Source organism: Eulemur rufifrons, chromosome 2, assembly GCF_041146395.1.
Source record: "Eulemur rufifrons isolate Redbay chromosome 2, OSU_ERuf_1, whole genome shotgun sequence".
Lineage (NCBI taxonomy): Eukaryota > Metazoa > Chordata > Mammalia > Primates > Lemuridae > Eulemur > Eulemur rufifrons.
The window spans coordinates 25,516,888-25,542,074 of NC_090984.1; the positions used below are offsets into that span (position 1 = coordinate 25,516,888).

The window sequence follows — 25,187 nt, forward strand, 5'->3', positions numbered from 1 at the left end:
TTGATCATCTGTGTTTTCTAGTCATACAGTAATTTTTAAATTATGTAATAAAATAAGGAGAAAAACTTTATGGGGTATTGTGTTTTGAAAATAATATTTTTATGATTTTTGGAAACATTAATTATAAATTTTCCTGTTATAGATTACTCCCTCTCCCCCTGAAAAATACCAGGAAAAGGAAAAGAGACTTTTCTGTTTTATATACCCTTCTCTCTGCTGGATCTTTCTAAAAACCATGTATATATATATATTCCTTTTATAATCTAAAAAATTAAATTTAGTCTTTAAGAAAAAGCTGCATGTTTTTCTAACCTCCTTGTACTTCAACCACAGCTTTATATTTAAATTGAAAGAAATTTGTTGGAGTTTAAGATGGAAGCAAAGAATGTTTACCCCTGGTAGACGGATTCGCACATGGACTAGAACTGAGCAGTGCATGTGGCCCAGCCCTGGCGGCAGTTCCAGATTCTGTCTTAAGAATCCTGGTAGAGAATTGACTATCAGGCCACCCTCTAACTCTTTGTAGGGCTCAGCTTTGATTGTGGGTCTCAGGATTTGTTTTCTGTGCAATTTCTTCTGTGGCTGTGTATATATCGTTATGATGAATCTCATTTTTCTTAAAGCAACTGAATGTGTACTTGCTCCTTGCAAGTAAAGAAGCCTGGACAGAAACATATTCTTTGTAGAAAATACAGAAAATGTAAAGAAAACAAGTTTTCTCCAATCCTCCCTGCCCCACCCCCACAGCTGTTAACTCTGTTTATTCCCTTCCATTATTTTTCCGAGTGTTTCTTAAAATTGTGATCTTACAACCTTTTCATGTGCTGAGCTCTGTGATCTTATTTCCAGTTGACAAGCAAATTAAAGCAAAGTGAAATGAGACTAACTGGAGAAGCTGTTAATGTTTAGTGAATATGTATTTTTAAGATCTGAATTTTTGAGAGATTTAGTTTTATTATAAAATGAACATCAATGAATATGCTTTTAAGCTAATGAGAAAGTCAGTGCCATTTACTTTTTTTTTTTTTTTCCTCCAATTTCCTCTGTGTTGCTCAGATATACATCTTGTGAAAATTTTAATGAAAAGTTTTGTTAGGGGAGATCCAATCCCTTGTTACCAAGGGAAGCCCTTTTGTCACCTTGATAAATTCGCCTTAGGCTTGTTTAAGCAGAAACTCAATCTTGATTGGATTTGGTGGTGCTCAGTTACACTGAAAGTCCACTGATATATTAAATGTCATCCTATTAATGTATAATGAGAACTAAATAGCTGACTAGTGGGTTGGGTACTTACATCCTGTCTCTCCTGTATAGAGAAGTAAGTTTCTCAGAAGCTCGCTTGGTGAAGGTACAATCAGAACAATGGAAATGAGTGATAAGAGTCAACTGTTTACAGTTATCCTGTTTTGATGACTTGGTATCTCCTTCATCTTCCTAGGATTGTCTGTGCATGGCCAGTGCCGGAATTCCTGAAAACCTTTCTTCTTAATATACTTCTGCTCTCACTCAGGTACATTCATAGGTACTACACTTGTGCCTCCACTCTTGGTTTCTATTTTTTTTTTTTTTTTTTTTGAGACAGAGTCTCGCTTTGTTGCCCGGGCTAGAGTGAGTGCCGTGGCGTCAGTCTAGCTCACAGCAACCTCAAACTCCTGGGCTTAAGCGATTCTACTGCCTCAGCCTCCCGAGTAGCTGGGACTACAGGCATGCGCCACCATGCTCGGCTAATTTTTTTTTTTGTATATATATATTTTAGTTGTCCATATAATTTCTTTCTATTTTTAGTAGAGACGGGGTCTCGCTCTTGCTCAGGCTGGTCTCGAACTCCTGACCTCGAGCGATCCACCCGCCTCGGCCTCCCAGAGTGCTAGGATTACAGGCGTGAGCCACCGCGCCCGGCCTCTATTTTTTGGTTAAATAATAATATAGGGAATATATTATTAAGTTCACAGTTCCATCCACCTTTATGGGAACTGGTGAATTAAGAAATCCCTCATGAGAGGTCCTCTTGGAGGTGGGAAGGACATTGTGAAAGTTGAAAGATTTCCTTTTCACATAGGGAAGAGGAAGTTTTCCCTGAAGTTTTTGGCTACGTGTTTCACAACCACTGGCAACAAATGTTCCCTGTGAAAATTAAAATGACCATACTTTTCTTACATTACTGACTACTGCCATATCCTCAGGAACCTGGGACATCTGTGAACATTCTTGGTCAGAGGAAAGAGTGCTAAGATTGATTAATCCATATTCACTGTGGGAGAGGGAGGCTGCATATATTACCAAATATTTAGTGTCGCTGGACAAGATGATCCCCAAATGCTTGATTCTCTTATAAATATGAGCTATATTTAAAAATCTATTTTCTTTTAACCTAACAAGGAAAGAAATTAATTTTTAGATTTTTTTATGCATTATGATGTAACTTGTAGGGAAAAAAAAAAAACAGTTGTTTTGGGGTGATAGGATTTGCTAAAAATCTACCAGGTAAATCTATCAAATATTCTGTCAAATAAAGATTTCAGTATAAAAGATGTATTATAAACCTTGTAGCTTTCTTTGGGGATTTCTGGATCTCCTTTTTTTCTGGCTTGGTAAAAATGAATAGAGGACAAAGCCATTGGGGACCAAAATTTGGTATATACTTGGGAATGCTTCCTATGCATAGAAAGAATCTATGAAAAGGTTACACTCTTTGAGGCAATTGTAGGCACACCTTGGTTTAAAATAGTGCCGAGTACATATCTCCCAAAGAAATCACAAAGCACACCTTTTAGCTCCTGATTGCCAGCAGTACTAGTTCATTCACCACAGATTTCCTTGAAAAGTAAAACTCCCTAGTACACTTATAAAACACCCAGTTTTCAGACAAATTTTCAGTTGAATATTTGTTATAATAAAATTTTTAAAAATTTAAAACCGAGGTGTTAAAGGACTATCGTTATATATTTAGGTTCTCTGCTCTCAAAGACTCTTTGAAGGACACAGCTTTTTCTGTGAGTTGTAATAAATACATGTGTTAAATATATTTCTGTCTGAGTTTTATTCTACTTTCTATCAGCATTTATGAACACTAGTTTGCCTGAGAAGAAATACAAGGCATGATATTTGGAATATTATTTTACATTTACATGACCACCTTTTATCTGAAGTAGGTTTAGAAAGAACTCTTTAATTTCAGTATTTGTTAATTTCTGTTTATTTAGTCACTCAGCAGATACTTAAGTGCCTACTTTATGCAGACAAGTGACTAGATTCTGCTGATATGGTGGTAAGCAGAACATATACTCCTTGCTCTTGAGGAACTTGTAGACAGACAAGTGGGGGAGACAGGATTAGAATGCTAACACATTTAAATAAAAAGCTAGAGCTCTATGTAATAAGCTGTATGAAGGACAAGTATACCAGAATATATAATAGAAAGGACCTGACTAAATCTGGGAAGTCACAGAAAGTCTCTCTGGTAAAGGAGCTGAGATCTGAAAAATGAGTTGAGTAGCATAGAGGGAGGGAACACTGTTCCCAGGTACCCTGTGAGAACACTTGGTACTTTTCACTATGGAAAGTGACTGGAGGCTAGGAGAGTATGCAATTTCAAGATTACACTTCAGAGGTCAGAAGGGACCAGAACATGGAGAATCTTAGAGGTCATGTTAAGGCTTTTTGGTCTTGAGAACAATAAGTAGTTTATTAAAAGAGTGTAAGTACAATAAATTTGCATTTAAGGAGCTAATCTGTTTGAATTGGTAGCTGTGTTATAATTCGTTGTTATTTAACCACAAGTCAGCATCTTATTGCTGGTGATGTTGGTAGTAGTGATGCTTAACTGCCATTTATTTATTTATTTATTCTTTCTGTGACAGTCCTTTGGAGCATATCCAAAGTACAAATATAATAACTCTAATTCTTATAACTAATGAGGTGGTCGTTATTGGCTTCATTGACAGATGAAGACACTGACATTCAGAGGGAATAAGTCATTCGATCAAGATCAACTAGCAAACAAGTGTCAAGCTAGAGACTCAGTCTGGGTTTTTCTGATGTCAGATCCCTGTTGGGTAATAGGAATTAACTCAAAAATTGTCCATGTATACTTTCTGGACCAAGTATATATTCAGATAGGTTCTTAGAGTTTTAATTTTAGTAATAAACTAGTCTTTCTGCGTCGGGCCACTTTGATTCTTTTCAAAACGAATTAAAGAAAATAGCTTCTCTTAGTTACCACCAGAGGGAGCAAGAAAGATTGAGGTTTGAAGTTCTCAAAATCAGGAATATTCAGCCATAAGCAATTCTAATTAACTTACATTAAGAATATTTCTTTAAATGAAATATGTGTATGATATATTCTCATTTTGACTTAAAAATTTAATGTGTATCTAGGTATTGAAAAGAAATGTGGAAAAACATGTAACCAAATATAAAGTTACTGTTATTTTTAATGGTGGTTTTACTAGATTGTGTATCCCCTTTTCCTCCCTCTTGCCTTCCTTTCCTCCTTTTTGTTTTGAATACATATTAGTATTTTCTTAGTAGCATTTTCTTATTTTTTGCTATGAATATATTATCATGTAATAAAAAATAACATTTGTAGTTTATATGGGGAGTTTAAAGGCTCCTAAAATGGTTTATAAAGTGTTTAAAATGTCTAAAATGAATCACCTGTCATTTTAATATATTATTTATTTGGCTGGGAAATCCTTTTTGTATTGAAAAGGTAAATTTAAGCCATCACTTATCTGAATCTTCAAAATTCCGAATTATTATAGTCTGAATTTAAGAAAATTTATTGGGTAGAGATAGAAGATGTATCTTTTAAAATAGAATCCAAACTTAAAATGACTTCCTGGTATCAGCTTTCTCTTGTATCTATCTTATAGAATTGGTAAATGGTATAAAATCAAGTAACCACTTTTATGGGAAGTTTACTAAATAGTCTACACCAACTTTTTGACAGCATGGTATAGAAAAAACATTGAACTTTAGAGTTATTAATAGATGATCTTGGGTTTGAATTTTAACTGTCACTTGGTGGCTGTGTAATGTTGGCAAGTTATTGAACTTCTCTAAGGTTCTTTTCCTATGTAAAATAAAGATGGTAATAAAAGTCCATCTTGATTATAGTTGAAGACTATGTGAAGTGTGTGCTCAATAAAAGTTAATTTGTCAGGTTTGCAACCTTAGTTTTACTTTTTGCTACAATCTCACTTCCAATAACCAAACTGAACTTATTTATCCTTTAAGTGGTTCCCAACTTTTTTGGCACCAGGGACGGGTTTCAGGGAAGACAATTTTTCTGTGGAGGGTGGAGGGGGTGGTTTCGGGATGATTCAAGCACATTACATTTATTATGTACTTTATTTCTGTTATTATTGTGGGGGCTGGCAAATCTGATATTTGTAGAGCAGGCTGGGAACTCAGGCAGCATTTCTGTGTTAAAGTCTTAAGGCAGAATTACTTCCTCTCAGGGAATCCTCAGTTTTTGCTCTTAAGGCCTTCAAATGATTGAATGAGGCCTACCTACATTATAGAGGGTAATCTCTCTATAAGTCAAGTCAACCGATTTTAGATGTTAATCATAACCACAGAATACCTTCATGTAACATCTAAGCTTGTATTTGACTAAACAACTGGGCACTATAGCTGAACCAGGTTGATACATGAATTTTATTTATTTATTTAGAGACAGGGTCTCACTCTGTCACTCATTAGAGTGCAGTGGCACAATCATAGCTCACTGTAACCTCAAACTCCTGGGCTCAAGTGATCCTCCTGCCTCAGTCTCCCAAGTAGCTAGCACTGCAGGCATACGCCACCATGCCTGGCTCATTTTTAAATTTTTTTTTTTTTAGAGATGGAGTCTTGCTATGTTGTCCAGGCTGGTCTCAAATTGCTGACCTCAAGAAATCCTCCTGTTTCAGCATCCTTAAGTGCTGAGATTACAGGCATAAACCACCATGCCCGGCTGACATATAAAATTTAACTATCATGTATACATAGTGCTATTTTGTAGACAGTAAAGTATGAATATAGAGAGTACTTTCTAATAGGATCTCCTAATAAAACAGCACACAAATTAGCTTGATCAGAGGTAACAAACTAGGTGTATTTTGGCCAAAAATCATTGGGGACTTGAAACAAGTGTTGGCAAATTATGGCCTATTGCCTGGTTTTGTAAATAAAGCTGTAGTGGAAAACAGCCATGCTTATTCATTACATATTGCCTATGGCTGTTTTTGTTCAGCAGTGGCAGAGTTGAGTGGTTCCAGCAGAGACCGTATGGCCTGCAAAGCCTAAAATACTTACTATCTAGCATTTTACAGAAAAAGTTTGCCAATCCCTAAAAGATACATGTAGAGAAGGTGCTTGTTCTTGCTTTGATATGGTCCACTCCTAGTTTAGTTTTCCATTCAAGTATGAATGTGTACTGATTAGACATTACAGTAGCAGAGTTTCGTTGTTTTAGATCACAAATTTTATTAGATTAGAAATAAATTTTATTACATTAAAAATAATTTCCTAATTATTTTCATTGCATAGCCATTCAAATTTTCTTTTAGATCACATGCTGAGTTTAGTTTTTGTCAATAAAACATATACGAATGTTGTTAGGTTTTAAATGAGTACTTGCATATCTTTAGGAAAGAAGAAAAAGTATATTTTCTGTAAAATTTTATGTTATCATAATTACAGATTTCAATGTCTATATCTATTTTCCTTCTTTTGGTAAAAAGGTATATTTCTGTACCCAACTCATCCCCTATTTTTAGATCATGGATAAAGAAAAATGGAAACTATTATTTCTCAATCTGGTTATTCTTACCTGTAAAATTGAATTAGACTATAAGGTGTATGTGCTTCCAAACCAAAGAATAAATTACAACTTTAGTTACTAGAGAGAGTCTAGGCTCTGAATTCAGACAGTTCTAGGTTTAAATTTAGTGGCCTTAAACAACTGTTTTATTTTCCAGTGACTCTATAGGTCAGCAATTTGGGCTGGGCTCTGCCACATGGTTGTTCTGCTGTTCTGTCTGGAGTTACTCATGTGGCTGCAGTCATCTGGTGTCTCCACTAGGACTGGATGGTCTAAGATGGCTCCACTGATATGTCTGGCACTTGAAGCTAGCTGGCATGACTACGTGGCTGGGCTCTTTTTCTGGCATGATCTTTTATCCTCAAGGTGGCTAGCTTGTTCACAACAGTGTGCCAGAATCATTCCAAGAGGGCTGGAGTGGAAGCAGCAAGATCTCTTGAGACCTAGCATCAGAAGTCCCACAAAGTCACTTCTGCTGCATTCTGCTCATCAAAATAAGTTTCAAGGCCAGGCCAGATTCAAGGGATGAGGAGATAAATGCCATCTTGTGATGGGAAAAGTGGCAAAGTCACATTGCCAAGGGATGGGCTTACAGGATTGCTGCACAATCCACAGTCCACCACCATAAATTAATTAGCTTCTTTATGCCAGATTTGGAAAATAGTAATAACAGTGTGACTTAACTTGAAGGGTTCTTCTTAAAGTTTAACAATTATGTAAGTAAAGCACTTGGAAGTATTCCTTAAACAGTTTTGAAATAGAATCCTTATTATTTATTTATGAATGAATGAACGAATGAATGAATGACAGAGTCTTGTTCTGTCATCTGGGCTAGAGTGCCGTGGCATCAGCCTAGCTCACAGCAACCTCAAACTCCTGGGTTCAAGCGATCCTCCTGTCTCAGCCTCCAGAGTAGCTGGACTATAGGCACGCACAACTATGCCTGGCTAATTTTTTCTGTTTGTAATAGAGATGGGGTCTTGCTCTTGTTCAGGGCTAAAGGTAGTCCCAAACTCCTGAGCTCAAGAGATCCTCCTGCCTCGGCCTCCCAGAACGCTAGAATTACAGGCATGAGCCACTGTGCCCGGCCTAGAATCCTTATTTTAAATGCTATGTTTTTACTGTAGACCTGAATATGAGAATAAGCATTCTTCTTGTTATTATTAACAATTTGGCCCTGTATTTTTAATATGGGAGACATATTTTAAGACTCACTGAAAGGAAATTCTGTGTAAAATAGCTGTGTGGGAAAAGTTATGCATTTATGCACAAGTATTAATCATTTAATAAATGAAAGGAAAAGCAATTAACTAAAGTATTTCTTAAAACTATGCTTTCCTATAACCCTCTGTTTATATCTTTATATTTCCTATTTTAAAATTTAAAAATATTAGCTAGAAGTATAAGGTTTGTTTTCAGTTTCATTCTTGAAGAGTCTTTTGAGTTCTAGCGAACATATTTTTGTTTAATTAATGTTTCTTTGTAAAGCCAAGAGAAAGTAGAAAGCCAAAGGAACAAAAAATATCTTTTGTTGGTTTTCACTGTGGTCAAACCTCATCAGAGGCGCATTAACAAGTATATCTGTTTTGCTTTTTACTTTACTGAGAATAAACATAGAATGCTTCCTAAAACTGTCCTATTTTGAAATATATGTCAAACATTGGCAAAAATATTTGTTAAAACTCACCAAAGGTATTACTCTGTTCACTGGTATGTATAGGGATGGAAGGCATAATAGACCAACTTGGTTTTCACCTTTATATTTTAAAAATTTTGCTCTTAACATTTAGGCATTTTAAGAACTCTAATTTGAATACATTTTTCTAATATCAAGGAACGAAGTTTATTTTTTCCAGATAACCTATTGCTTAACATTTTTAAGGGGATATTAAATAAAATCTTACTTAACCAGCCTGAGAGCTCTATTCTTATATGATATGCATTATAATTTGTTCTGTGTAAGATCTATGTGTATATTTACTTTGGAATTTAATGTATCTTCTTTTGAGGAAGGGTGAAATAAGTAATATTATAAAGCAAGTGATATGTATTAAAATTGGAGAGGCACCATCTTTATATTTTTAATAAACTCTTTTGAGTGCCTAGACAGTTCTAATAAAGGAACAAATACCTGCAGTAGGGGAGGGATAGACAGTCTGGTATTTATGTGTCAGACTAGAATAGCATCAAACTGGGTGGTTAGGAAATCTTGGCAAAGCAGTGTTTTCTGAGTGTTTCTGACTCCAGTTCTTTAAAATTTTTTTTCAGGCTTTATACATAGCCATGGTAGATGCTGAAGAGTCAGATTTATTATTTAACTCATCATCATCTTTTTTTGTCCTTGATATTTTTATGTAGAGGAATCCAATAAAGCGAGATTAAGCCTATTAAGTCAGAAAAATAATAGATAGGATATAATTTTCCCTTTCCTCTATTTGTTCTATTGAGTCCAGACTGCATACTTTCAAATCATACAGTGGAAGGATAAGAGAAATGAATGAAGCATAATTAAATAAGGATCAAGAAAAATCATAAAGAGAAGAGAGTCAGGTCAGGGAGAAAGAAGCTGGTTGTACAGCTTTTGTTTTCCTGGTTTGTTTTACCATTCTTTTCCTTTTCTATTACATAAGCTCTAATTTGCTGTTATATAAGAGGGAGGAATAAATAACCTTCAGACTAAATGGAATGGGGGAAATATTTCTAACCATCATCAATCCAGTGAACTGTAGAACAGTTCTTAATTGTGCAGCGTAATCTTCAAGGAATGTTTATGCTTCATAAGCTTTGCTCTCTGCCGTTTTGAATTGCAGTAGAGCTTGTGTTAGGTTTAGTAACAGAGAATGTTGGTAATTATGGGGTACTATAGAAGCCTGTTATACTTGGTTAATTAGATGTTTTGGGGGAATTTGCCTAAACATATATGTTATTTAGTTTTTATTTAGGCTATTTTCTTTTTCCGTTGGAGAAAACTTTATTTAGTAGCTGCTATATTCTTTTTCTTGAAGAGCCTTATCTTGAGTATGTGATTGTTTATGAAATTCTGTTTTGGGGGGTGCTATTTTTATGGTAGATTTTTTAGTATAACTCATTGCAAAGTTCATTTAGGTTTTTAGTCTGAAGTGGGTGAAGTATATCATGATATCTATTATGTTAAGATAATTGATTAATCTTGTAAACATTTCCAGGCACTTAGGAATCAGCTGGTTATTATTGCTCAATATAAATTCTTGGAAGTGAAAAAAATAGCAGTATGTCAGGATGAATTATTTTTTTAGACTTAATTCTAAAGTGGCCAAAAGAACTTCATGAAAAGGCAGTTGGCTTAATCCTTAAATAGGTCCCTTTTGAAAAGTGTTCATGATAAAATTGGGGAATCCCATATTTTAGATCTGGGGGTGCCTGCCTTCTGCCCTTATCTCATCCTGGGATTCCTCTTACTCATTATGCATCAGCTATATTGGCCTTCTTTCAAATGTGCCAAACTCCTTTCACTAGTTGTTCCCTTTGTCTGGAATGTAAATTCTTTGTCATTCGGATCTCACTGTCAAGATCACCTTCTTAGAATAGGCTTTTCTGATTACCCAACCTAATGGGCAACCCCGGCATTGGCATTTTCATCACATCTCCTTCCCTATTCTTACCTCATAGTTTCTAGATTTCCTTAGTTGTTTACTTTCTGTCTTTCCCTGTTAGAACATCAAGTTCCATGAGAAGAGTTGACTTTAGCTGCCTTACTCACTGCTGTATCCCCAGTGCCATGCCTGACGGTAGTAGGTGCTTCATGTAAGTTTGCATATGCAAGTATGAAAGTTTTTCTTCTTTTTTGCTGTAAAGGACATCTAAATTTATTGTGTTGACATTTTAAAAAGGTACTTGTTATTTTACATTGAATATTTTTTTCAGATGATTAGAGAAGCGAAAATAGCTTAATTAGTAGAAAGAGCACTGGGCAAGAAGTCAAAACAACAGGATTCTTTAATTATTTTGCAGCTAACTACAGTTGCCTTATAGCAGATGAAATCCTCTAATTTCCTAATGACTCAATTTCTGCATATATAAAATGAGAAACAGGGTTAACTTTTCATGTGATGATGCTCAGGAGGTAAGTAGGGGCATCACTGTGGAGAGATTTATAGGCTCAGTCAAGGAATTGTGTCTCTCCTACAAGCAATAGAAGGCTACTGAAGGATTTTAAGTGAGGTGGAAGAGGGTGTATAGAAGGGAGTGGAAGTAGTGGTGGTGGTATGATTAGGTTTCCATTTTGGAAAAATCATTCTGACTACTGTGTGGAGAATACAAGGAAAGGGGCTAGAATGAACAGGGATAGACCATTTAGGAGATTAGTGCAGCCATCTGGTGAGGGATGGTGCTTAGCACTTGAGTAGGGTAATGTAGATGGACATGGAGATGAGCATTATTATTTGAGTAATAACAGGAAGGTGAAGTTACCAGGATTGGTGATGGAGGATCAAGGAGCGTAAGGTGTCAAGACTGATTTCTAGATTTCTGTCTATATGCAACCAGATGGATTCTGGTGTTTTTGCTGTTAGTGAAATTTCGAATAGGATCTGGTTTCTGGAGGAAAAGCATGTTTTTGGTTGGCGACATGGAGCTACTTTCAAGAAGGTATTTGGATATATAGTCCTGGAGCTTAGAGAAACTTGAGTTGCAGATGTGTTTGTGAATTATTTGTGTACAGATTTTAATTGATAAATATGTCATGAATATGAAGTGCTTTGTAGTCCATAAAAGGCCACATGATTGTGTTTGTAGTTTCCTAATTTGTGGTGCTATTTCAAACCTGGTGACTTTCCACTAACCTTTTAATAGATGGTTTAGTCATTTCTATGGAACTTTTTTGACTTTCCCTCTTTTGAACTACTTTTGTACCTTACTCATAATTATTGTGGTGTTATATACTGTATTATTGTTATGTGCACGTTTATATACATATCTGTCTGCCTTATAATATTGTGAGATAGTTGAAGAAAGTGACTAGATTTTGTTCCTGTGACTTGCCTGAGGCCAGATATCATGTCTATTTTGTTCCCCATGGTATATCCAATGTCCAAAATGGGGCTAAGCACACATATCAATTGACCATACATATTTTAATGTTGAGCCAGAATATTTATATCCCTTTGCACATAGATGTTCAGTAAATTTTTATTGAACAAATAAATTACCCAGTTTTCTAGCAATTCTTCCGTACTTATTTTATAAATATTATGTAAAGTATAAAACATTTTTGCTACTTTATGTGTATTAGGTTTTAAAAAAAATCTTGGGGTTTATGGACTCTATATTGTGTAAAGGAGATCAGTGAGCCCCCTGAAAATATTTGTCCCTTCCCCTGGTTTCTGGCACACAACTTCTAAAACCCTTAGAATCTCCAGAGTGATTAAGAGTGACATTTGTATGCTGATGACTGGGGCCTCCGAGATAGCATCAGGATGGGGACTGGTCACCAGAAAGCCCAAGGCAGGATTAGAGGGTTGGGACTTCAGCCCATTCCTCAACCTCAGGGGAGGGGAGAGAGGCTGATCACCAATGGCCAAAGATGTAATCACTCATGCCTGTGTAATGTAGCCTCCATAAAAACCCAAAAAGGACAGGGTTCAGAGAGCTTCCTGGGTGCTGAAGATGAGTAGGTACCAAAGGATGGTGAGCTAGGAAAGAGCAAGGAAGCTCTGTCCCCCTTCCCACATACTTTGCCCTATGCATCTCTTCCATCTGGTTGTTCATCTTTATCCTTTGTAATATCCTTTATAATAAATGGATAAATGTAAAGTGTTTTCCTGAGTCCTGTGAGCTGCTTTAGCAAATTAATCATGGGTAGTGGGAACTCTGATGATTTATAGCCAGTTGGTCAGGAGCACAGGTCACAACCTGGGGCTTGCAATTGACATCTGAAGGGGTAGGGGTGGCAGTCGTTTGGGACTGAGCCCTTAACCTGTGGGATCTGCCACTGTCCCCAGGTAGTGTCAGAATTGAGTTAAAGTGTAGGGTGCCCAGTTGGTGAATGCTGGAGAATTAATTAGTGAGTAGAGAAAAACCTCCATGCATCTGGTCACAAAAGTATTTTGTGGTATGAGAGTGGGGAAAACAATTTGGTTTTTCCTGTCTCACAAGTGCTTACATGGAATTATAAAAAGGGTCCATTTCTTTCATCAGATTCTTAAAGGGGTATGTGAAATCAAAATTATTAAGATCTGTGAATTAGGTACTTTTGTTCAGTGTGACCCCTTTTGGTGTTAAGCATATTTCTATGAAAGTTTTGCTGTCATCCTCTATATTTCTCTTTTGGATAATATATCAAAAATTGCCTTTAGGCTAAAACTGGTCACTAGATCATTTTAGCTATGATCTGTTGAGTGTACCTGTTAAATGGTATAAGGCATTTTATATGGATTTGCATATATGTTAAAGTCTACTTGTTTATTTGCACCTGTAAATTTCTTTCAAGAAACAATATCCTAAATATTGAATAAATCAATATTTAAAATTGGACTTATACAGGTTTAGGGAAAATCTTGATTAGACCCTTTAACAGAAAAGAGGCTAACGGTTACTTGCAAAATATTTAATACTGGTTACTTCTAGATGGTGGAATCATGGGTTATCTCTGTTTTTTTTTTTTTTTTTTTTTTTTTTTTGAGACAGAGTCTCACTCTGTCGCCTGGGCTAGAGTGCAGTGGGTTATCATAACTCACTGCAACCTCACACTCCTGGGCTCATGCGATCCTCCTGTCTCAATCAGCCTCATGAGTAGCTGGAAGTACAGGCGTGCACCACCATGCTCAGCTGAGTTTTCTGTTTTTTGTGGAGACAGGGTCTGGCTCTTGCTCAGGTTGGTCTCCAGCTCCTGGCCTCAAGCAGTCTTTTTGCCTTGGCCTCCCAGAGTGCTAGAATTATAGTTGGTGCCTGGACTATTTTCATTCATAAACTTAAATATATTCTAGGTTTTCTACACTGAGCATATATTATTTTTAAAATTAAAAAAAATTTGTATCATTTCTGAAAAAGTTATGAATTTCTAATTGATATTGTGAGAGTCATTGTCAAAACGGTCAAGTGATTTCTTTTATGTTGATTTAGAGTTTGAAGCTATCATCCAGTTAGATCTACCCAGTGAAATAACTGATTTGTGTTAGAATGTTGTATTTATTCTCTAGAATTAACTGTATTTTGTCTTTTACCATAGATACTTTGGTTTGCTGTATTCTGAGTTGGATGAATGTCTCCTTTTCAAACCAATGTAGTAACTACCTATAGAAATTTATTATTATTAATATATGGTAAACATTGGTGCTCCTCAAAAAACTTACTGCTTCTTTTTAGGAGGCTTTTCATTTGCTATTACGGGGCTTTCCTTGTAAGTGTATGACTGTGGACTCACCAAGATATGTTGAAATGTTAGTAGCTGCTTTTTAAAGCAGAGAGGTAGCTTTTGTTAAAGGATTAGAGTGGAAAGAGATATGCCACTTTTCCTGCCATATTAATGATTCAGTGAAGGGCCTTGGTGATAACCGTGTAATGCAGTTTAAAAATGTATACATCAACCAGATTTGTTGGACCATGTATCAGCAGTAATATGTTTTGAAATCAGGAAGTGTGAGACCTTCAACTTTGTTCTTTTTCAATATTGTTTTTCTACTTGGGGTCCCTCGAGGTTCCATATGAATTTTAGGATAGATTTTTCTATTTCTCAAAAAACAACAACAACAAAAAAAACATGCCATTGGGCTTTTGATAGGGATTTCACTGACCTTTAGATCACTTTGGGTGGTATTGGTATTTTAACAATATTAAGTCTTCCAAATCCATGAACATGAGATGTCTTTCCATTTCTGCCTCCCCTCCCCCCGCCCCGTGGCTTCTTTGATTTCTTTCAGAAATATTTTGTAGTTGTCAGTGCATAAGTTTTTCACCTAATTGATTAGGTTTATTCCTAAGTATTTTATTCTTTTTAATGGTATTGTAAATGGAATTGTTTTCTTAATTTTGCTTTTGGATTATTCATTGTTAGTGTATAGAAATGCAACTAATTTTTTTGTGTTGAGTTTTGTATCCTGCAACTTTGCTGAATTTATTCTAATAATTTTTGTGTGTGTATGTGTGTAATCTTTAGGGTTTTCTACACATAAGATCATGTCATCTGAGAATAAAGATAATTTCACTGTTTTTTTTCCAATTTGGATATCTTTTAATTCTTTTTCTTGCCTAATTTTTCTTCAGGTCTTCCAATATTATGTTGAATAGAAATGGTGAGAGTGAGAATCTATGTCTTGTCCCTGATCGTGGAGGAAAAGGTTCAGTCTTTCATAGCTGATTATGATGTTAGCACTGAGCTTTTCATTTATGGTCTTTATTATGTTGCAGTAATTTCCTTCTATTCTTAGTTATTTTTAGTGTTTTCATCATAAAATGGTGTCAATCTTTTCAAATGCTTTTTCTAAATCATTTGGGATGATCTTGTGATTTTTGTTCTTCATTCTATTGTGATATATTACATTGATCATTTTCGTATCTTGAACCATCCTTGCATTCCAGGAATACATTACACTTGATCATAGTGTATAATCTTTTAAATGTGCTGTTGAATTTGGTTTGCCTCTTAATTGTTTTGATTATTGTTAAAGCAAATAGCAGGCATCTAATCATTTTATCTGAAAAATCCTTCAGTCTCGATTTTGAAAACATAGGGATTTTAAGAAATAATTGCAATATTGGCACACCAAAAAAAGCTCAATTTACTGTGATTCTTTAATATCATCAAATATCAGTTATAGTCAATTTCCTCAATTCTTTTTTTTGTTAAAGCAATGCAGTTTGTTTAATCAGTGTACTTATGTTCTATGTCTTGTGATTGGTTGATATGTTCCTAAAGTCACTTTTAGTCTATAGGTTCATTTCTTTTTTTTCTTACCATATTTTGTTTAAGAAACCATAGTTTCCTCTATGCTGGATCTTTCTGATTGCATCCTGTGATGTAGTCTATTATGTTCCTATGTCCCCTGTATTTTTTGTAAATTGTTAGTTCTAGAGGTTTGGCTAGATTTTTATTTTTAAATTTTTACTTAGACTACTTGGTAGGTGGTGGTATATATGACCATCAGGAGATGCTTAAGATTTGGTTATCTTTCTGTGATGCTAACAGGCACTGAGGATCATTGCTCAAGCCATTAATTGAGTAGGGATTGAAAAATGGTGAAAGTCAAATTTTATTACTCTTTTGTTTATTTGCTGTAATACCTTTATAAAGATAAACTTACCTTCATCAACTATTTGGTTGCCCTGAGGTACAGTTGATATAGGAAAAGCAGAATAAATGGTTGGAATTTTTTTACTTTATTAATTTTTTAAAGAAATTTCTTCTGATTAGTATCTGACCAGGAGCAAGAGCACTTGTGACTATCACCAGTCCTACCATTTTTGATTAATATTTGCCATGCACAGTGCCGAGACCTTTCAAAGGCATTAGCTATTTTATTTATACAGGTAGGTTCTCCATTGCTATCCTTGCTTTGTAGTTGAGGGAACTGAGATTTAGAAAGTATAAATAAATTCTCCCACTAGTATATAGCAGGTAGGTAGCAGAGCTGGAATCTGAACCCAGGTTTCCCTGACTCCAAAACATATTTTTTTAATCACTATTTATAGTACTTTCTGAGAGGTCTAGTGGGATTTACAGAGTGGTGAAGAAAGACTTGAGGTGTTGGGTGTACATAGGGTGAGTGTTAAGAAGGATCTTTTATTGACTATAAGGAATAGGTTCTGTTTGCTCAGTTGCAATCAGCTGAGCCAGTCTTACCCTTCCTGCCATCATCTCAGGTCAATAAATATTTGTTGTCTGAATGTGGACTGTTTACCGGGAAATAATATTGCTAGTAAATGTTTGTTCCAGATACAGCCTAGTTAACAATTTAGTGTAAGAGAAAAGAGGATTCATGAAGCAGATTTAGATTCCATTCCTTAACATGAGTAAGAATCTAATGACTATCAAATTACTTATGTAAAAATCAATTTTATAGTTTCAAACCAGACATAACAGAGATGTTGGATATCTAGTCAAATTAGAGAGCTACTGGAGAGACAGGCAGGAAGCTAATAAACAGGTAAACGTGATATAATGGCAGATACTGGCAGGCATTCTTCAGAAAGAAAAATGGGGCACCAGGATGAAAAATTGTGGGGTAGAGCAGGGCAGGGGTTGTTTAGATACAAAGCTCTGAAAAGCCCTCTCTGAGCAAATGACATTGGAGAAGATCCTGAACACAGGAGAGAGAAGAACCTTACAGGCACAGGGGACTGCAAAGGTGGGGGAATTTGCTTAGGGCTCTTGGGAAACAGCTGTGAAAAAGGGTGTGAGAGCAGGAGCAGGAGATTAAGCCACAGAGGCTGGGGAGGTGGCAGTTTGGGGCATCCATAGTACACCAGGACACACAAATCCCGATCTAGTGAGCCTGGGTAGCTCCTTACATGGCTTTTGTTACTCCTTACAGGTTTCTCCCTTCCTTTTTCTTTCCTTTGCTTTTGCTGTCCTATTTCTAGAAAGAATGTGCTTGCTTTGTTAACCAAAGGACAGGGCCTGAGTTCTAGCCCAGATTTCCTCTGAAGAAAGGTGAGATAGACTGGGTAGAGTCTCTGCGTCCAGCCAAATGAATCCATTGTCATATCTCATGTGGTTTGGAAAAAAGATCATTGTTTCAAAAATAATACATTATGTATGACCTTATATATTTTATAATTAGAATATGGGCCTAATGTTTTAAGTTTAAATAGTAGGAAACGGATTTCTTGTGGAAGTTCATAACAATTTTTAACTGGCAGCCTGATCTACAGTATAGCAGCTACCTCTTTCCTATAAACACTCGGGTTGGAATGTTTTGCATTCCCATGAAACAGTTTTCCTGAGTGTGTCTTTTTAGAGGAAGTATAAATTATTCTCAAGTTATTGTGGTAATTAGAACATGGTAAAAAACCAGCCTGAGTTTGTGTATATACTGGCCTTGTAATAAAAGGAATGTGAGTACAAGTATGGATATCACAGAGAATGTGGAGAAATTGGCTGCTTTGTCTCCAAATGGAATTTTATTTATAGTCTAGCTCAGTGTTTAATGTGTATTTGCCTCCTTTTTAGTATTTAATCAGTTTGTTTGTTTTTATCCACTGAATCCAGATAACTTGACTTTCCACCGATAAAATATTTACTTGTCATATTAGGCAGGGCGCTAAACTTGGAAATAAAGAGTACTGAGTTAAATTTAAAATTTGTTGAACAGTATTCCTCATGATGTATTCTATTTAATGTTTTGGCAGTGCCTCTGGCTCTTCTCATTTAACATGCTAGGAGACAGACTGGCAGCAGTTGTAAGCTGAAACCTGGTTGTATGCAGAATGAGACTGATAGGGATATGAAATAAAATGGAGAAAATTTGAAAGTGTTACTGTGTGTGTTTCCTTAATTTAAAGTGTGACACATTTGCTTAAAATAGAATTTTATGTTCTGTTTGTCAAGGCTATTATAACTTCATGTTAGATGATTCTAAGACTAAAACTGGTTTTAAATATTGTTTTGTAGAATAACCAAATTTGTTTCTTAACAATGTTGTCATTATGTCACACAAGTTGTTTTGATATAATAAGCGTGTTTTACAATATGTTTGAGTCACTTTCCCCAGCAGACCTGAAATTAATTACTCAGAGGAAAAGCATGCATTTGCAATATATTCTTAGCTGCTCCTTTCTGTCACTCAGCTGTCAGGTCCTATGGAATCTAAAATAGAACTCGACCAGTGGGAGGCAGGCTACACACTGTTTACTGGACAGTTCAAAAGTGGACAGTTTTATCCTGCACTGCAGTGTCTGTGTTACAGTGTTTAGGCAGCAGGATGCAGAGTGCTGTTCAAGTTTTCCGGTGGGGTCCCTGAAGGGGACAACTTTGAAAGACAGCTTTTAAAGAAAAAGAAATAGAAGGAGTTACAGTACCTGACTTGGGGTTGCTCTGAATCAAGTGCTGCGCCGCAAGGAAGATAATTTTTGAGCGTTATGAAGGCGGAGAAGGATCCCGAAGACGAAGAAAATATCATTAGAGATCCAAGCTAAGTGTAGCACAGCATGTGAGGGACTGAGTCACTTGTTAGGAGTTTGTCTGAGGGCTTGCTTTGTGAACTGCAGAGATTTGTAACTTAATGCAAAGTAGTTTGCCATTAGCAACAAGAAACTAGATCCTGTCTATGATGAACTGTTGGTTTTCTTGTGCTCCTAAAAACAGAGTAGGTATCCCAGTAGTCCAGTGTAACAAAAGATTCTTGGTTAGGCTTTCTGAACTGTGTTCTTTTAAAATTTATTACTGTTTTATTAATGTTGGTTTCTTTGTTTTGTTGTTTTCTTCCTGATTTAGTTGATTAGCAGATTATGGTTAGTAATAGAAAACAAAAGTTTATTTCTTTTCCTAGGTTTAAAAAGCACATGATAGAATCTTAATAATTGAGCAGCATTACTGTTAATTGACATTGGACCAGAACTGAAAAGTATGTTTGGTAGAGTAGAACTGAAAATCATATGCTAATGTGAGACTTTATGCACATTTATCTCTTAAAAAAGCCTTACCTTTGGATTTTTACAACTTTTAAGTGATTTAAGTAGCTCCTTCCTCTACCAGCAAATTTGCTTGGAAATAAAGTTGAGATTGTTTTAATTGTAAGGATAAATGAATCAATCTAGAGCAAGTATTTGTGTGCTAAACATGACTTAATCCCTTAGGCATTTGAAAACACAATGTCTCTGAAGCCTACATCCCTTACCACTTCCCAAATTAGAGTCAGTAAACTGTTTTAAAGCTAAAGAAAGGTGATGCCTAAAATGTAGTTTAGACTTTAAGCCAGTAAAGTAGGGCTATTCTGTACCTCATAGTTGGCAGTCTGAACTTTTGAAGTTAGGAGAAAATGGGTTCCTCACCAAACTTAACTAACTTAGAGATAATTCTGAAGTCTACTTGAACCAGGTTTCATTAAAATATTAAATTTCAGAAATGAGTTAAAATTTTAATGTATTTGTCTTTTTTCATATTCAATTTTCATATTCATATTTTACTTAAAGTATTTTGTTAGTACATTGTTTTTTAACTAGAAAATTGGTAATGGTGATTTTTTTTTCTTTTTTTGGTTTGGAGGGGATAATAGATATAAAATAATCATATTGATAAAACATTAGGGGATAAGCAAGTGATTATTTTTCCCCAGAGATTTGGTATGGTATTTATGGGACTAGGATTTGCTTTGTAAGTTAAGTGAAAAATATGCAGATTTTTTTTGTTCTAGAAATAATACTAGATTTAGCATACAAATTAGCAGTAAATTGGTAGAATATTTTAAAAGGCTAAAATCTTACCTGTTTAAATAACAGGTATTTTGGTTCTGTGTTCTGACATTTTTGTTTACTGAGAAAAGATCCCAGTTATTGGCTTACAATATCTTGAATATATTTTCTCCAATCAAAGCTAAAGCTAATATTGACACAATTAAAATATATATTATGTGATATGTCCTCTTATTTTAAAAAAGAAAAACTACCTATCATTTTCCTTTTAAATACGTGTATACAGAGTTTTTGTTAAAATTAAACAATTTTTTTTTTCCCCAAAAGCAATACATGTTGAATGTAAAAAGGAAGAAAATGAAAGTCACCTGTAATCTTCATATGTCAGGATTTTAAGTAGTTGATACTTGAGTCCTTCTTTTTAGTTTTTGTCTATAAAGAAGTTTCTTTTTATCCTAATGTTTAAACATAATGAATTGCTTTATTGAATGTGTGTATAATTTGCCTCCATAAATATATTTCCAGCAGTACTTTTTAAATAAGTGGGTGGTGGGGGTAGGTTCTTAAAATGTATACAGAATTAAACAAGGGTCCTGGGAGATAGGTAACCAGAGACAAATCTGAAAGTGTGAGTTAGGGAATAGGAAAAGCACACTAATTTTGAAACTGTACAAGTCATGGTTAGGCTTGGCCACTTAAGTCATTTAATGTCCCTGGAATCTTGACTTCTCTCATTTGTTAAATGGAAATGATAATTTTAGTTTACTAGGGTTGTTTAAAACATTCATGCCTGGCACAGGGGTGGGTGTTCAACAATTACTAATTTCCTTTTTTTTTTTTTTTTTGCTTTGAAGGCAAGATAACCAGGTGGAAAACATTAGAAACATACTTTTCTTCAAAAGTATAATTTAAAATATTTCTTGGATATCATGTGTTTTGGGAAGGCTTTATAACTAATTTTGCTCTTCTAGTGAAATTAGTGCAGAAGGGAGATAGAAATTTGGGATGCAATTGAAAAATAAGTGATGTATTGTGTGATACTGCTTTCTCTTCTTTTTTTCCCTTCCTTCTTTAGAAAATCTTACTAATATAGTATGCCATGTTTATTTTCTTCCTTTTTGTAGCATGCAGCAGATTGGAATAAGTATGATGACCGCTTGATGAAAGCAGCAGAAAGGGGAGATGTAGAAAAAGTATCCTCAATCCTTGCTAAAAAGGGGGTCAATCCGGGCAAACTAGATGTGGAAGGCAGATCTGCGTGAGTATTACTGATGATTAAAGCACATCTGAAGGGAGTTTGGGTAGAACCTCGGGATACAAATGAAATTTGTGAATTGTGGTTATCAACTTTTTTATATAGAAAGTCTTTACCAAAACTTGCACTGTAGAATCTTTCGAACTAGTGATTGCACTCAATTTAACAGATATTCAATCTGGAGAGAGAACACCAGACTACTTACTATTCAGTGGTCTAGTTGTTTGGGCCCTATGGCAAACCACAGCTTGTGGTTATTTGGTGTATTTTCATTTATAAGCTTTTTCATATTCCTTATCATGTTTGATCTTTGAAGCAGCTTGACAAAAGAAGTAGGAAAAAATTTACAGAGGTTAAATAACTTGTTCTAATTTCTTGAAAAGTCACAGAGCTGGAATGTGAACCCAAACTTTCTGTCTTTGAAGAGTTCTGTAAATTACACTGCCTTTCTCCTCTACAGCCCCCAATCCATTTTTATACTTGGGTAATTTGTTTAAATGAGAATGTTTAGAACAGAAAGGAAGCAGAATGACTAATGTAGCTTATGGAGACACTGGTAGGGATCCCACCCTTTTGTTTTTGTGTTGACCTGAGGAGGACTGTTGGCTTCGTAGGTCTTTTCTCCCAATCATCCGAAATCTTCCTCACCTCCCTTCCTGTTGAGGGTGGGGAGCAATTGGGTTAAAGGGTAGATCTAGGTTCTGTTATAACCCTCTGTAATTATACCAGTTAAAACCTTATCTAGGAACTCTTCCAAAGTTAGAGGTGAAAAGTCTCATTTCCTAAAATTCCTCTCAGTTTTATACTTGCATGAGTCTATTCAGAATATTATAAGTGGAAACATGATACTAAGTATAGAAATGAATATTAGGAAGTGAATAGTTAGTGTTTGATGTGGGTCACTGTCTTGGAATGGTCAGATATTTAAATAGAGTAAAGATACAAAGCATAAATTAAGTAGTTTTTAAGAGGAATAAAGTTTGAAAAGTTTATAGTGTTTCAATTTTATCAAGTAGCAAGTTGATAGCTACAGAGCCTTTGGTTATTTTAGTCTTGGCCATATTTTTGCTGAATTTTAACCTACTTAGAGGGGTCACAGTATAAATAGTAAAAATTTAATATCTATAAATGACATTGTATTTCATGTTTTTCCCCAAACACTAACATGTTGAAAGATGAAAGGCTGAAACTCTTCATTGTAACTAACATCAATTCTGCCCATCCATACTTTGAATATTTTGAGTGAATGGTTGCTTGAGTTTGGAGTTTTTGATCTAAGGTTCAGTTTTCAGTGAGACTATTTATATTAATAGGGTTATAAAAATTTAGTATAATTTGATGAACTGTGAGCTTTAGTTTGTGAAATATTTAAGTAGTATTAGTCTTTGAGTCTTTCCACTGTAGGAAGTAGAATTCTTTCTGGGATTCATAGGATAAAATATTTCCCTTTTTTAATATATACATAAGCTATTCTTCCTTAACTAAAGCAATTTACATTTAGTTAAGTATATATGTTACAAAATATTTATTTTGTAATTTCAAATACAATTTGTACCAAATGATTTTTTTTGTTTTTAATTTTGAAATTTAAGATGACAGTAACACGTACTTCTTGACCTCAATGTGGTTTCAAAATAGAAATATTTTAAAGCTGGCCATAGTCACTGCAAGGATCTGTTTTCTTCTTCTTCACCTCTTTTGTAGGGTACAGCCCTTTGAGGTGCTCACCTAGGATGGGGCAGGTTCACCAAGGGTCCGCACTGCCACTTGGAGAGCTGTGGGCTACAGTTCCTGTCTCCCCATCTTCTTAAGGCAGTCAAGTGTTGTTCAGCCTCCCAGCTGTTTTCTCTGAAATCAGCAAATGCTCCTAGGGAAAAAGTGACCTCAGACACTAAGCTCACCTCTCTAGGGTTCCATCCTTTGCATCCTGGAAGGAAGTGAGCTGTCAAGTTAGCTCACTGATACCTGTAAGCAGATGTATTATATTTTGTGCAGCTTTTCTAGTTGTTCTCAGAGATACCGTTTGTCCAAATTACCTGTATCTCCCATTATGGGACCAGAAGTCGATGTCTTGTTTACAAAAAAAGAAAACTTATAGTTGATTTTTTAAATGCAAAAGAGTATTTCTATAAAGCAATTTTTTAAATTTCCTTTACAACTCTCTGTATACATTTTAATCATAGATATATTTTCTTTCCGAAGCACATATATTGTTTACGGCACATCAGCATTAATAATGCATTGTAGATTTGTTTTGATTTCTGCCCTTTTGTACATCATCATTATAATGTTGATATATTTTAAAGAACGAGGTCTTCCAAATATTGTGAGCTAAGAAATGAAAATAAACAAACAAACAAAAAATGGTGTCTCCAAGATTGTTGGGAGACTTAGTACCTTTGCTTGAAGGAATTGGCATTCCTCCAAAAGTTGTAATGCTGCATTGCATAGTATAATTCCCATCTTCAGTGTTACAGAGAGATTACATGATTAGGTCAGCCCTATAGTAATTTAACACATTGACTGCCACACAAAAAAATCAGAAACTTTTCCTTGGGGCCACAGTGTTTTATTACAAAAATAGAATAAAACCTTTGAGTCTAATTCAAAGGTAAACCTAAATAGAAAAATGGAATGTATTGACTTCTGTTTATTTAATCCACGTTTTTAGAATTAAATTATTAATATTAATTGTAACAATAGAGAACATCAGCAAGTAAGATTTTATATATGTTTCATGTGTTCCTGGGGTCAAAACTAAAGTGAGTTAAATACAACTTTCATGACAGTTAATGTGTTAATTATTTTGGTGTAAGGAAATTTATCTGACTCTTAAGAACACTATATTCCTCTTACCAGAAACATCATTCCTTCTAATTCAAATTGTACACAAAACTGCTTTACCTAGTAGTGCTTGGTCTCTAGTTTACATTTATATCCATCATAATACTAATAGAGTTGCATGACTGAGTCTTAAAATATCTGGAAATGAATTTACAAGCTATCTTCAGATTTTGTCTCCAAGAATTTAGTTATTCACATATATGAGGGTCCACCATCTATCTTGTCATTGGTTCTGGGGATATAACAGAAAGCAAAATAGAAAAAAAAATCCTGGCTTTTACTGAATTTGCAGTTAAGTGGGAAGATATTGATAGACTACAAAGAAAATAAATAATGAATTTATATATTATATTACAAAATATTAAGTTCTATATAGAATAATAAAGGCAGGGATGAGGGAATTAGAAGTAAAATTTTGAGGGAATGGGGAAATGTAAAATTTTTAAATGGTCTGGTCAGGGAAGACCCTTGCTGAGAGTGTGCTACAGAGTGTATCTGTATCTGGGCACCTTGCCGAGCACTTTCACGTCCTTCGTTTCCTGGCATCTTCAGAGTGATTATTGTACTTGTCTAAGGCCTCAGTTCTATTTCAACCTGAGTTCAACACCCTTTTCCAACAACTCCTACTATATTTACCAGTTTGGATTTGGTAGAGTACCAGTCAATGTCAGTTCTTATTATGCAAAAAATATTTCTGTAAATGTTAAATAATAAAGTATTAGAGGATCAAGGAAATAATAAAATATTTTGTTAACTAGCATCTTGAATTCTTGATGGCGTTAGGTTAGTTTTTAAACAGCCTTGACTTGCCTTATTAGGAAACTTGTTCTATGATTGTTCGTGTGAAACTTCAACCAATCATCAGGTCTTTGACTAGGTTGTAGTTGTTGGTATTGTTTGGGAAGAAGAAGCCACCAATTCTATTGTGGCTGTTAAGGGTAGTTTAGTTGTTGTTTT

The 25,187-nt window shown here is 35.1% G+C and overlaps 1 protein-coding gene across 2 annotated transcripts in view; it reads left to right on the forward strand.

The window, feature by feature from the left end:
- The window catches only part of UACA (uveal autoantigen with coiled-coil domains and ankyrin repeats), a 93,028-nt gene that overhangs the window by 24,644 nt on the left and 43,197 nt on the right, over positions 1–25,187 (forward strand). The window contains exons 1-2 of one of the 2 annotated variants that reach the window (XM_069458216.1): positions 19,048–19,086; positions 21,256–21,389. In XM_069458216.1, coding sequence (XP_069314317.1) covers positions 19,048–19,086; positions 21,256–21,389 — 173 coding nt within the window. Of the gene's footprint in view, positions 1–19,047; positions 19,087–21,255; positions 21,390–25,187 lie in introns of those variants that run through there. The other variant, XM_069458208.1, reaches the window with a different exon arrangement.